General features: G+C 37.3%; 2 protein-coding genes across 2 annotated transcripts; one reads left to right on the top strand and one right to left on the bottom strand.

Annotated features, from left to right (window-relative positions):
- Window positions 1-1185: 1185 nt before the first annotated feature.
- LOC101311393 (shaggy-related protein kinase zeta-like) lies at window positions 1186-7051 on the bottom strand. Its single transcript, XM_004303147.1, has 12 exons — window positions 6875-7051; window positions 4998-5090; window positions 4640-4699; window positions 4288-4560; window positions 4115-4189; window positions 3967-4023; window positions 3371-3511; window positions 3233-3283; window positions 3059-3154; window positions 2687-2770; window positions 2287-2388; window positions 1186-1723 (listed from the first exon to the last, which is right to left on the bottom strand). The coding sequence occupies exons 1-12, from the start codon at window positions 6998-7000 to the stop codon at window positions 1628-1630; spliced, it is 1254 nt and encodes a 417-aa protein (XP_004303195.1). The 5' UTR covers window positions 7001-7051; the 3' UTR covers window positions 1186-1627.
- Window positions 7052-12455: 5404 nt separating this feature from the next.
- LOC101300943 lies at window positions 12456-13326 on the top strand. The gene is made up of 2 exons (XM_004305401.1): window positions 12456-12775; window positions 12915-13326. The coding sequence occupies exons 1-2, from the start codon at window positions 12456-12458 to the stop codon at window positions 13324-13326; spliced, it is 732 nt and encodes a 243-aa protein (XP_004305449.1).
- The last annotated feature ends 2114 nt before the right edge of the window (window positions 13327-15440 follow it).

Below are 15440 nucleotides of genomic sequence, written 5' to 3'. Positions count from 1 at the left end.
TAATATTTTATATGAAGTTTTACAAAGAAGATCCCAAAAGGGATCATATACAGAATATATATACTGTTGTTGGTAACTTGGTATGGAATAATTCTAGTAGGTAATCATGAAATCAAATACTATTGTGAGCAACATTTTGTCTAAAGCTGCAAGCTAGTTGATCTGCTACAATATTGGCTTTCCAAATATGTCAGAATCACTCAGAAAGAAATGTTGGAAAAAGAAGCATGAAGATGCAGACATCATTGAGGAATGAGGATCGTAGAAACTCTCACAGTAACCTTGAAAATACCTCCAACCATTTTTATTAGGTGAAGAGAATCTCCTTCAAGTTGAAGTTGATGACTACCAAGTTCTTTAGCCTACAACAAACCTGCCCTCAAAGTTCAAACCTAGAGCTTCAGCATTGAGAATAGAACCAAGGGAAGAGCACCTGCAAAAATTTCTAATCCATTGCTATCACGAATCATCACAATTTAGAAACCCTTCAGCGACATCAAATGCTGCGCTGTAAGATTTATTTGTAAAAAGTATCATTAGGTGGATTTCGACCATTCAAATCAATTGTTTGTGACAGTTTTTAAATTTTCGTAAAGAAATTTTGTTATCATCCCAAAATTTTGAAGAAATTGTTTGATATGAATAACAGCATTATCAATTGTGTGTATATATTTATATGTTTGATTTCTTCTTCAATTCTTTATTTGCAAATAAGTTATAATACAAAGCCTTTAGCGTTCCAATTCGCAGGGTGTCGATTACAAATGACCAATTCGCATGCAAGAAGGATTTGTCGCTGTTCAAGTGTTTAGTAAGAAAAGTCTATTGTCTGTGTTTTTATTTCTTTTCAATTGTGTTCACAGTTTAGACTCAACTGGAAAACGATGTGTTCATCGAAAAAATTGGAAAACGATGTGTTGACAATTTATACTTAACTAGAACCACCCCTTGAAATATATCTCCATGTTGACTGGAGGGATCATGGATTCCTGTAACAAACTACACTCCCAGTCTTCCAAGTTAATTGTGATCTACTCGCACTAAAGATGGTAATAATTCAAGAACTAGAGAGTTCTCTATTGGTTAGATATGAACATCAATCTTAATCAACTCCCACCAGTCAAGGTTCCTGAACAGCAAGACATTCCAAACACAGCAGGCACTCCACAATGTTACTCAGCGGAGAACTGAAACAATGCCCTAGTGTGGACACAATAATCATCAATTGTAAAAACGTAACTGAGGCAACAATAGAAACAACACAATAATTAAAAGAGAAGAACAAGCCGCACTACTATAAATACCCTCCGGGTCCTGCAAGACTTTCACAACCCCTACTAGCGTCATTCGAATAACATCACCTTCTTTTACACTTAGCTTTCTGGAATCCTTACAATCAAAACGATGTACAGATGCAGTAAGACAATATGTTTAGGCTAAAATTGACATAGACAGGATTACTGATTTCCACATTAAGCCTGAGAGAGTATATGTATACATCTTCGAAAGGGGGACAACAGCAGATTAGGCCAAAATGCTCAATGTTATATGGACCACAAACATGCCTGATTTTGCTTTGCTCCATCCACTAGAAGAAGAGATGATTCCTTGCTTCATGACTTTACATTTAAGTACCTGCTGGGTGAGGGAATCCAAGACCAATCTGCTGTCGCATATGCTCTGGTATGAGCCTGCTGATCAGTTCAGGTGATGCTCCATTTAACTGCAAGTTAATTTTTGGAGGGACAAAGGATTTAAATTACTATTCCAGAGGTAGAATACATGAACTTTCTCAAACTTTTTGTGATTTAAACTTTGGGATGGAAAGGAAAGAGAAAATGAGAAATATGTCATTTCTATGCTCGTACATTTCATGCTTTGCTAAATTTATGATCACTTGGAAAACATCTATGTAACTTTTCCGTCTTATGCAACCAAACACAACCTTTGATTGGCAATGGTAACCATTTGACCTCCATCTAGTTACGAATTAATGATAAATTTCAAGACTACATTTACCAGACATGCTCTTCATGCATGTCCTCCTGTATCACATAATTCCTAACAGGTGGGTTAATATTTACGTAATCTCCCCCCAACCCACAAAAAACCCAAAAAAAAAAAAACCGCGTGACAAGAGTGAATATAGCACTATAACAGAGAAAGAAAAAATACACGTTGTGCTACAAAATGCGACTATGAACAAACAGATACATCTATTTTAAACTAATATGCACTGTTTTTCATGATGTAATCAGCAAGTAAAACAGATTAATGAAGACTCACTTCTTGTTTGAAGTTGAAAAGAGGCGGCAAAGGGCGGCCATTTGGAAGACGTGCATTAGGCTCACGAAGTTCGTCAAAAAACGGATGTGTGCATGCTTCAAGCTGTAATAGGGTGGTAACCAGTTAGAAAAATTGCACATCATGCATATCATGACTAAAACTACTCCAAATGGACAAAATAGTTCATTCAACTGCAACCAACAAAGTGCAAAGGTTGCAGTCTTAGCACCAAAATAGAGGATTCAATACAGAGGTAACCCTGCCTAGATCTTCATCAGAATTATATCACAAGGTATGGTGATGTCTTGGTCTTTAGATTGAAAAATAAAATTAAGTAAATACACAAATAAATAAAAACATAAGCAGCAGGGAAAACTCAGTAAATATAAGGTCAACTCACCGCCGTGCAGCGTAGACTTGGTGAATACTGAAGGAGCCGTGAAGCAAGGTCAATTGCTTCTGGAGGCATTCGTTTGTGGAAAACCTGAAGTGACATTCAAAACTTTACAAATACTGTAAACAGAAGAATGATCCCAAATAGTGATTAAATAAGCATATTGAAAATGTAAATACAATAAATAGTTTAACAGTCAGCACAGGCAAGTATGGACAGACACGAGATCAAGAGTATGTATTCCGGAATAAAGAACCACCCCACTTTTTGACACAGTATTTTTCAAGGGTCCAGAATAATTAGATGATACCCACATGCACACATATCTATACAGCTCGAAGAACCATCTTGTTTGGAGTTATTAGCCACATGTTGTACCTTATGCCAAGGATGAGCTTTGATCTGAGGGAACCTAAAATCGGTATAGTTTGGATTCATGCATCTAATTTCTTCTCTGGTTGGAGTACCAAGAACCTGCAAGAAGGCACCTAAACAGTAAGCACGCAAATAAAAATGATCCACTTTTATTTAACAGAGGAAGTGAGGCTTGACCTTGATAATCTCTACAAGTTGATCCACTGCATTCTCTCCTGGAAACAACGGCTGTAGAGTTGAAATGGTTTCATATGTTAAGAGGTGAATATAGTTTAACCCAAGGTTGAGAAAATTCAAGCCAAAGAAGTTGTTAACCTGGCCTAGAAGGAGCTCAGCAAGAACACAACCAGCTGACCAGATATCAATGGATGTTGTATACTCCGTTGCACCAAAGATGAGCTCAGGAGCTCGATAGTAGCGAGAACATATGTAGGAAATGTTTGCTTCACCCTTGACCTGATTAAAGAGAAATAAAATCAATGAACTGAAAATATCAATGTAACTAATTTTCATACCAACCACAGTAGCAAGAAGCCTACAAATGAAGTGCTAGGTGTATGACCTAGAACCCACCTTATGTGGCAGCAGAAGTGGCAGTGCCACATCATTTACTGAAAGTTTTTTTAATCGAGAATGATATTGCCGCATTTGCTGCCACACAGGGTGGTTCTAGATGGTAAATCAAAAAGTGGTTCACCTAGAATTTCGTATTACTAAGACTCCATGTGAACAAGATATTTAGGCATCCCCAGAATAATACTCAGTCTAGCACTAAGATCTATATAGCAAAATTTCATATCATGCATTCTTGCTAGATCAGCAATCATGGGTGCAACCGAGTCCTTTTTCCATCAACGCTATGAGAAATATTGCAAGGATAAAATCAAACACATGATACAAGAAAAACATACCAATACTTTTGCACTTCCAAAATCACAAATCTTAACCTGGTGGGTGAGGGGATCAACCTGTCGACATAGAAAGACCGCAAGTATAATTCAATTTATGGAGTGATGTAGAGAACACAGATTAAAAGAAATAAAAACAGATACTGCATACCAAAAGATTTTGAGGTTTCACATCTCTATGGCATACCCCAGGAACAGCGTGGATGTAAGCAAGGCCCCTAAAAATCTGAAATTGATGGTTTTTCCAATCACGTTAAGGCATAAAGAGACAAATCCTTAACAACACAAACAAACAAATAAGCTAGCAAGGAAAAAAGCTCATACTTGATATGTATAAAGTTTCACATAGATGAGTGGCATCCTCTGGTTCATAGAACTATAGTGCTTCAGTACTCTGTACATAGTCTCGGGTACATATTCCATGACCAAATTCAGGAAAAGCTCATCTTTAGTCGTTGTAGAGAAGAAACAATGCTTTAGGGAAACAACATTTGGGTGATCCATTAAACGCATCAGCTGCAACTCTCGATTTTTATACCTCCTGTCCTGCAACACCTTCTTTATGGCCACCGTTTCTCCAGTTTCCAAGCACTTAGCCTGAGAAACAAAATATCAGAGACTACAACACTGAAATGAAAGCAAAAACACTCTGTTGACAATAAAGTAATATTTTTACCTGAAATACAATTCCAAATGATCCAGTACCTACAGCACGCTCTGCCATATAACTTATCGTCTGCAAAGAGAATCAAAACAACACCCCAGTATACAATAAGATCGGGAAACCAAATATGTCCTCAGCCATTCAACAGATTATAATCTTAGATCCAAATGTTAGCCCCTCTTAGGAAAAAAGAGAAATCAACTTAAATAAGAATTCAAGTAAAGTTCATCTTATCTAATGTCAAGTAATTCCGATCATGAAGAGAATAGTGCATTAATTATTGTGCTGGGTTAAGGAGGATGAGAAAAGAGTTTGGTCAAAGACATTGCATTCAAATGGGGGAGGGATAAATAAGGAATAAAGTACTAACCCGTTTGGGTTCACCATTTTTCCCACCAATGGTTGTGGAAATGATGTGACCAGTGACTGCATCATTTCCCTCAATAACAGGAGCCGACATTTCCTGCAATTCAGCAACAAGGGTAAACATCAGAACAAATTGCAGGCTTGCATTAAGAAGGATTGGCATTCTGGGCAGTTGTTCATGAACACTCCTGCCTAGATATAATTCGAACCAGTTGGCCATTATGAGAAACTCCAGTTGAAAGACAATAAAAAGAATAGACCATATAACAAGTTTTGTTATTATACCAATTTTAAAGTCTATCCTTCTTCATGCTTTAGTTCATTTAGTGTCTATGGGTCTATGATTCCCTCCCAGAGACCAACTGCAATTATTAATTTACTAATAATATCCATAATGTCTGTATGCCAATGTATACAATGCACTACATGCTACTGTGAATTCATAAAGATACGCATTTCATCTATACACAAGAGACTTTGGAAATCATATGCTTCTACCCAGTGTCCTACCAAAGCACAAAATTAATGTACACAGAATGAGGCTGAGGAAACAGGCGGTGCATGAGATGTAGTACATGCTATTGTGAATTTATAAAGATCATATCCCCATTTATACCATTGAAGCTTTGGAAATTATATGCACTGGCCTCTGTCCTACCAAAGCAAAAAACTATTGAACACCAAACGACAGGTTGAGAAAAGAGATATTGCATGTAATGATGATCAAAAAAGGTTATGTGTTAAAAAGAAAAAGAAAAAGAAACTCAAACAACCCGACATAACTTGATAACTGCCACAAACTGATGAATATTCAGAGTGTGAGATATAGGAAAAGGCAAAAGCACAAAGATCTCAAAAGATTTCCCAGTGAAAGCAAAATCGGAAGACTCTAACCAACAAGAAAGCATCACATGCTATGAGACTTGCACCCCAAAGAAAAGACCGTTGATATAGAATCAAAAACCATTAACCACCTCAAGCAAACTAGAACGCTTGAAGAATAAGCCACCTAGAGGGAAGAAAAAGGGGAAAGATTGCAAAAACTACTACGACAAATGGAACATTAGAAAAGCAGCCACCACAGTTGTACCAAAAGAAGCATTAAATGATAATAACCTCGAAAAGAAGCGATATTTTCGGAGGAATCATAGCAGTATCCAGTACAATTTGATCAAATTAAATATGTAACGCCTCGCCTCACGCCTCACGCCTCCGCCATTTAAAACATTGATCTTAATCCAGTGCACACTTTCTTAAATAGTAGATCACAGGAGTATTAAAAGTTAAAGAACGCAAAAGTATGGCACACTAAGTGAGACAACATCGAAGCAATGAAACCCCAAATTTTCTGCGGCCAGCAAAGTTTGTAAGTTAAAGCAATCATTATCTGAAGTCGAGTCAGCTCCACTAAGATTTTTATTTTTATTTCCATTTCAAGCCAGAAAAAAAAACAGATTACAGACTATCACACAATCCAGCAGTTTCTATAATTTGCTACACACAATTTTCCATTTCAAGCATTGCAAAATCTGAATACAAGTACTTCTCATTAACACTAACTACACAACCAAATGAGGAAAATAAATACACAATAAATTAAAATAAAAAATAAATAAATTCAGAAAGCACAAAATCTGGCCGGAGAGAAGCTCCGGCGAGCTCAGAGACAACAGATCGGAGGCAAATAGAGACGAAACTGAGGTTTCGAGGTGGATCAAGAACGATCTGAGTACCTAAACCTAGAGCACCGAGAGAGAGAGAGAGAGAGAGAGAGAGAGAGAGAGGAGGAGGAGGAGAGAAGGGAAACCAATCGAATCGAAGCCGAGCTAGGTTTCGGAGGTAGGTGGAGGTTGAGAAATGGGAGAGAGGAGGGAGGAGTACCTTGTGGGAGTCCATATCGGAGGGGCGGCGGGGCACGTGGTTCAGTGGCTCATTGAGGTCTGCTTGTCGCTGTGGTTGTGCCTCTGCTTGGTGATGATGCTTTGGCCCCAAACCCAAAGACCCCATGTGATGTGAGAGATGCTGAGTCTCTCTCTCACACACACCACCACCCCCTCTCTCTCTAATTTTTTTTTTTTCTTTGTTTCCGATTTTCACTTTCTCTGCAGACAGAAAAGAGTAGACAGACGCGCCATTTTTTGGCGGGTGGGAGCACGCTCTACATTCGAAGAGTGCTTGATCAACTTTACAGCGTGGAAAGTGGCGCTCAGAGTATTTTTCTTTTTTTTTTTTAAACCAGGACGCAAAATCATTTTATTGATTAAATTTTATTGATTAAAGAAAAATAGGAATATAAATATAGACATAATTCAGCGGCTATGTAAATATCGAATTATATAAAACAATCAAAACCGTTAAATCATCTTAATATTACAAACCCTAAAATAGGATATGATCAATGAATTGTAATTGTCACTCAAAATCATCTAACTTATGGAAGAACTCATAAGGTAACACTACTCCAAAAAACCCTCCTCGGAGGTAAATCCAGATGATGTCATTGCAACAGTACCCTCTATTATCACATTTATGCCAACATCATTTTTCAGGAACACTTGCAGAGCCATTTGCAGACCTTGTACCACCTGCAAAGCTAGAGCCCTCTAGATAAGGCTAACATATCCTCTTAGCTCCAAAGCTTCTTTTGGATGCTTTCTTTAGACCCGAATCATTTACTCCCAATTTACAGGGTTTGACATCCTCAATTTTCTACTTGCTCTTGGAGCCTACAAATGTCCAATGTTATTTTTTTTTTTTTATTTTTTTTTTTTGTGTCGACGAAATAGCTAGAAGGGAGTAGAAGCTCATTGAGGTGAGGCAATTCCAACTCAAGAGTGAAAGGGAGCTCCAAACTGATGACTCAAACAGAGGACCCTCATCATGTTTCGTTTGCCAAATTTTCCAACCTCCATATCAATCATTCTCTTGATACCATTGATATCTTCCACTTTGACCAACTCCCTGCCTATCGAAACGTTCTCCAAACTCGAGTTATGAACCACAAGAGAAATTGGGGTTTTGAACCTATTAAGCTGCAAAGCGAGGTCTATCCCCAGGCAACGAGAAGGTGAACAACAACGATAAGGTCCCGAAGGGATTTACCACCATTCTAGTACCATCACCTCCTGATCCATTCGGCATGGATCTAGCCCCTAACCCAGCCCTAAAACGCACTACCCTAACAACAAAGTTAGGATTAGGGTTAAGGTTAGTTTGTTGAACTCATGCCTTAGCATCCATACCATACCCTCCATTAGCTTGAGTTGGGGCTTGTCCGGGCACCATCACTATCGACATGTTGGGATGACCATCACAACCAAAGATCTTATGTTCCAAAAACCCTAAACATGCTTGTACTTAAATGACATATTTGTCCTCCAAAAACATGTCGCTCGTACTCGAATGATAGATTTGTCAAAGCTCTCAAAGATCCGAGTTCGAAAGTCATTGGTGGATACGCCTGCTTGACCAGATCAAAAATCCTATGACAAACTCATACCTGAACCCTTTCTCCTCTCTTGATTCAGATCTTATCATCATTATCTTCCACCACCTTTAGAGTAGCTCTATCATCTCTACCCCTCATCAATCATCAACGCAAGAGGGAAGCTCAAGATTTCAATGCAAAAAAGGAAGGTAATGATTAGAGCCTACGCTGCCGCATACAAGCCGTCATAATGAGCGACAACAAAAAGATTTCTCTCGTAAAACCACGTACCTTCAAGCACATGTCTTTGATGTTCTTCATGATTGAAGCGAAGGCTAAAATGCTCCCCTTCAACCTCATTAGGCTAGTTTTTTGAAACCCCAAATAGAGGGTAGGGTTCACATAATAGCATTCAGATTCGGCTGCTTATGCATATAAAGCAGACGCCTTACAACGTAAAGATGAGGTAGGACAGCGGCAGTACTAGCCGTGCTAAACGAAACCTTCCCCTTTTCATGGATTGCTAGGGCAGTAGCGAAACATGCTGCAATCTCCTCCGACAATGTGAAGTGAAGAAAATATGTGATTATTTAAAGAGAAGGCAAAAGAAAACCCTAGAAACCAAACTGTGGGGTAGAGACCTTTTGATCGTCGCTAACTTATGCTAAATAATAAATTATTATTATTTTTGTGCTCATAGTTATAATTCTCAAGAATTAAATGGCAACATGTTGGTGTTCTTATTATCCTACCCAACTTACTAATTTCATATGTGTTTCTGCATTAACCCGTAGGCTAATCAAAAGTATGATATATAGAACATATAACATAATTAATAGATACAAGAAGGCAAGGTTTATAGTGGTTCACCTTACCAGCAGAGGACAAGGCTACATCCACTTAAGATTCTACTATCAATAGGCCAAAATGCCTTTAATGATACAAGTGTTCTCCAATATGGAGTGAGATCATTTCTACATATGGGTAGCCTTCTTTTTATAGCTAAGAAAAGATTCCTTACATTATATGTTTCTAGTGAAGGGCAAGGTGCACATATTTCTTCTCATGTGTCTTCTTGTGGAGTTCGGGAGTGCCTTCCCGATGTTGTATCAGTCGTTTCTCATCATGACGAGGTAGCTCGGGCGTCAGTTTACCAGATATATGTCAAAGGCGAGGCCCGCCATGTCCGGATGACGGTCTATGCTGTATATAAGTGATACCTCTATATGTGATACTCGAGTGTTTCCAATGAATATGATACTCGAGTCTTATTATGTGTTATTCTCCATTTGTGGTACTCGGGTGTTACTCAGGTTTACCACCTTTTATGTTACTTGGCTCTTACCGCTTAATGTGACGATCGTGTCTTACCGCTCAACTTGAATCTCGGGTTTTACCGTTCAACATGATTTTCTTCGGCATGTGGGTTTTTTTCTCTAGCCCATTTCAATATACAAATTACACAACAAAGTTTTCAGAACCTATTATTTATAGTTCGCCATTCAATTGAAGCAATAAAAGTTTAGCTTGAAGTTGTTTACTTTCTATTTTTTTAGAAAATGAAATACCAGAGATGCCATTGAAAATAATGACGGTTCTTTCAAAATAATAAATAATATGATCTTGTCGAGGAAAGAATCATTTGTTCTTACTTGAATACGTGGTCACTTTTGAACTCGTAATGACTATCACAGCTGGAGGGGGTAACTGAAGCATTTTGTCTGCTTCAAAGTTAAGTGCGAGTTCTCCCTAAAGTGTTGCTTGCAGCTCTTCATTCCTAGGGAAATCAGTAAACGCATACGTTAGTGGAGTTATGTGTAAATAAATAGATCAAATGACTGAATTTGTGAATTAAACCTTTAAACAACTAACGTATTTATAACCAAAATATTTGATGGGGTATGTGGTATGCACAGTTTGGTACCTTGTGTTTTGTATTCGCAGTTCCCGCTTTTTTGCCAATTGGCCTTTGATAGTAGCGTCCTCAACATGATACATCTCTCTTATAAGTCCGATTATATTTGCTCAGCAAAAAGGCAGTGTTTTAAATGTATGAAGTTTTATTAACAATGGAATATTAGAATAAAATATACATGTTGTCTATATTATATAACTTTAGTGAACACCTTGATTGTGATATATATCGACTTGACATGTCAATATGGTGTCTATTTTTTTTATGTGCAGGAAGTTCGTTGTAGTCTAGTAGGTTGAAGCAATGTATGGGTATTGCCGAGAATTCTTCACGCATCAGTTTAAACACAGTTTTATTGTTAAATTACAGCTGTGCTATATGTGGCACAACTTGGTGAGACTCTTGATTAATCATGGTCTTAAATTTGCTTATCTCATAAACATGTCCTTCCGCCATATTGCTTAAGACATCCTCAGCGTCAGCTTCCATGACCACGGCATGGATTGAATCACCTTGCATGTGTTACGATTGATGGATATAATAAGTATATTTAACAGTTATATAATATATAGACAACAATCAGAAATGATTGAACCGCCACTTGTAAGAAAATGATTGAACTATTATAACAATTACATATTCGCCGACTAACACACATCCCAAGCCATCGTATTGTCGGACAGGCCTGAGAATTTTTCCTCCCACATTCGAGATACCTGAACCTTTATCTTGATGCCACCCATTTTAGGAACGATGTCACAAATCTGGGAAGTCGACATGATGCAGAAGCATATCCGTTTGGAAAAAAAAAATGTTAGTGATCATCGGCAACAATTGTGTAGTATATTAAGCATGAAATTGTGATTAGACTTTAAAGAGACATTTTATGGTTTCTGAGTTGCATAGAAAAGAGGATTTGCACTTTTGAAAGTAAGTTAGATTATGGGTTGAGTCAATATGGCTATCAAACACAATTGAATTGGTTTCTTATTTGAGGATCTACTTTGTCTCTCAAATAAGATATGTATAACAACATGTGTAGTCTTGATCGTCCATGAAAGCACAAAGAAACTACATATAGAAGGAGGTTTAATTAGTTTGCACTTTGCAGCCTTCACTTCGCATGGCACAAACAAAAGGAAAGGGCCAAAGGGGATCTTCATATTCGACCAAAAAAAAAGGGGAGGGTTCTTCAATCTTCAGCGATCCACATTGGCTCCTCTTCACGTCGCACTTTGCAGCCTTCACTTCGCAGTTCGCACGACACAGACAAAAGGGGGATCTTCACGTCGCTCTCCTCTTGCTCGTCTTCTCTTTCATGTTATTCAATCAATTTCAGAGCCCAGGTACTAAATCCTTAACACCCAATCACACAGTCGTTGTTTCTTTTTAGCTTTCAATCTTGAATTGGGCTCTCATTTCTCTGTTTTGCTTCAATTGGGGTTTTTCAATTTTTATGCTAAGACAACTTCAACTGAACTTCAATTAACAGAGACAAGTTCCCCTTGTTGTATACAGAATGAATGATGCGATCCATAATGAATTAGTAGATTGAGTTATGTTGTTCTGTAGACTGCAGTGTGTTAAAAGGTGATGACGGATGGTCGGAAAACCAAAAGGTACAAAAATCTGTTCTCATGGTTTACTCCTGGTAATATTCCATCAAGTGATAGTGTTAATGATAGTCAGATAGGGAGTGAAAGTGGCAGTAGGATGTGATTGAAAATTCTATTAGTGATGTTCCTTTGAACTCTTCTCTAGTGGGAGAAGAAAGGTTTGATATTAATTCTCTTCAACGTGATCCAGGAATACGGCTTCCGATATGTAAGTATCCTTTGAATGAGCGTGATAGTATTCGAAGAGTTTATATAGTGTTAAGACCATACCAACCATTCTCAAGTTTTTACCCACCTTCATTTGATGGAGGTCAATGTCGAAAATTTAATCCTAAGTGGTTCCAAGAATGGCCTTAGCTTGAGTATTCTGAGAATCTAGATAAAGCTTTTTGCTTCCCTTGTTACTTATTTGACAATTATCCCTCTCATCATCTAGCATTTACTGAGCATGGGTTTCAAGGATGGAATAATGTTAGGTCTAAACAATCTGGTTTTACCTATCACATGGGAGGCATAAATTCCCAACATTCTATTGCCATCCATAAGTGGGAGTCGCTGAGAAACCCATCCAACCATATTGAAAGAGTGATTAGCACAAAATCATCACAAGAAGTAGCAGATAACAGACTCCGGCTTGTTACTACTATAGAGGCAACCAAGTTGTTAGCGCTACAAGGGTGTGCATTTAGAGGTCATGATGAATCGGCCGATTCATCTAATGGTGGAAATTTCACTACAGTGGTGAACTCATTTAGAAGAATGAATATAGAGGTTGATAGAGTCTTTCAAAGTGGTCCTAAGAATGCAAATTTTAAATATACTTGGTAACAAAGTTAGAACCAAGATTTGGGAGGAAGTGGGACAAGCCAAATTTTGTATCCTTGTTGATGAAGCGGTTGATGTGTCTCATAAAGAACAACTGGCTATCATTCTTCGTTTTGTTGATTGTCATGGGTTTATTAGGGAGTGGTTCTTCAAAGTGCTTAGTGTGGCAGACACTTGTTCTCAAACTCTTAAAGATGAGATATCCAAAGTGCTTGCTCAATATGATCTTCAAGTAGAAGATATACGTGGACAAGGATATGATGGTGCTAGGAACATGCGGGGTAAATTTAATGGTTTACAAGCTTTGTTTTCAAGAGAGTGTCCTTACGCATATTATGTTCATTGTTTTGCTCATCGCTTACAATTGACACTAAATGCTGTAGCTAAAGGTGTGCATGTTATTTGGGATTTTTTTTCTATTCTACAATTGATTGTTAACTTTGTTGATTCTTCTGCGAAAAGGCATTCAGCTTTGAGAGTTGCTAGTAAAGAAGAAATTGCTGAATTAGTGGCTGCTGGAGAACTTGAGACAAGTAAGGGGGCAAATTAGACTTGCACTTTTCAATGAGCAGGGACTACTCGTTGGGGTTCACATCTTCACTCTATTTCAAGTTTGATCAAGTTGTATGGAGCTACCCGAACAACTCTTGCAAATTTGAAAGAAAATGGACAACAGAAAGTACAAGCAGAAGCAAGTAGTACCACTAGGCCATATACATCATCAGACGACACTTTTCAGACGACATATTTTGGACGATTTTGAGTTTGTGTCGTCTGATTAATTTTTTGACCCTTCAGATGACATTTGTGAAGTATAAGTCGTATGAGTGCCATGCTCCCTTCATACTTCTGGATGTTGCTCAATTTGTCTGTCATATGCAAAATTTCAGACAACATATATATGCAGTGTAAAAAAGCAACATTTAGCAACTTTATGGTAATACGTCAGACAACATATAAAAGTTGTCTGTGAAAGAATGCGAAATCTACTTTTAATCCCCTTTTTATGTACTTCATCCAACAACATATTAATCCCCTTTTTTTGAAGTTATACATTATGAAACAACCATAAATCCTTGATTTATACCTACATTTTGAACCCTTAAATTCACTTATTCAGACGACAAACAAATGACGTATAACAAACCCATAAAATTGAGTGTACGAACCTTGTAATGTATAACTTCAGACGGCATATGAAAGTGGTCTCTCTGACACTAAAATACTCAATTTATAATTAAATATTGAGTTTGGTTACCTTTTATTGTATTTAATAAGATGACATATAAATGTCGTCTGAGGGAACTTGATATATAAGTTTGAAAAAGGGCTCAACCTATTCATCTATTCATTAGACGAGGTTAATATGTCGTCTGTATGAATTTGAAATATTCAATTCATTTGAGTTTGGGAGAGGGCATCAACCTTAATGTATTCATCGCACAACATAAAAATGCCGTCTAGACTTGCAATATTTGAATTTTGGGCGCCGGAATTTTCCCTCACTTTTCTTCAATGTGAGACGGCAATTATATGTCGTCTAAGGTTGTAAATAAGTGGTCAACATAAATTGTGCATATTTTCCAAACGGAAACGCTCTTATCTCTTCCGACCAAAACTTATATTTTTGATTAGCCGGTACTCAAACTCTTGTTAAGAGTAGGAAAACATATATATGTAATAGTTTGGCACTTTGATGAAACGATTATGTACTTCTCCTTGTGGAAGCTATAAGAAAGTTTATGTATATATGAAGTTGACTCTAATGATCGAGACCTATAAGTTATCGAAAATGGATAAATTTTCTTCCACATACATATTTAAGTACTGCGATCATATCCAACGGTCAGATTATGTAAATTTTGTTTTTTGCATATAGTTGTCTTATAAAGATGTATGTTTACAAAGAACTTAGTAAACATGTTATAGCACATTAGTACGCATGTTGTGATTTAAATGACGGAAATAATTTTTTTTAAGTTTGAGTGTCAGATGTCAACATAATAGTGAATTATGGGTGTAGAACAAAATTCAAGCATTTTCGATAAAGTTCGGATCTCGGTCGATGCGGTCAACGTGAATGGAATCTTGCTTAGTAACTTCAGACGACATATATATGTTGTCTGAAAAATACTTTTAAAAGTCAACACTTTTATCTAAACGAAAACCCTCTTATCTAGACCGGCTAATACTTAAAGTTGAGATTCGTCAATTCTAGCTTATACCCTCATTTAGTGTCAACGAAACTATTTTATGTGAACATTTGGACACGTTTATCGACCGATCATATCGCTCCCCATGAGGAAGAATAGGAACGTTTTATGTACAATTGAAGTTGACTCTAATGATCGAGACCTATAAGTTATTGAAAATGGGTAAATTTTCTTCCACATACATATTTAAGTTGTAACGCCCCCGAACCCAAATTTATTAGTTACTGGCCATTTGGATAGTAAATGACAACTTAATTTACTTTTCATTTTGAGTTGACACCTCAGAAGACCAAAAATGTTGACTTTTTGTCATGTTGCCTTTTTAGTATTATCTTTTCATGAATGTTGTGGAGTACGAACGTTTAAATCAAGTTTTTAGTGTTACGAAGAAACAAGTGTAAATTAAAGTCGAGCTTGAAATAGAGAGAAATTTCTAGACAAGTCTTGAAAC

This window comes from Fragaria vesca, linkage group LG6, assembly GCF_000184155.1.
Source record: "Fragaria vesca subsp. vesca linkage group LG6, FraVesHawaii_1.0, whole genome shotgun sequence".
Classification (NCBI taxonomy): Eukaryota; Viridiplantae; Streptophyta; class Magnoliopsida; order Rosales; family Rosaceae; genus Fragaria; species Fragaria vesca.
Note: the sequence above shows the minus strand (reverse complement) of the source record. Positions and strands in the feature narration are given on the sequence as shown.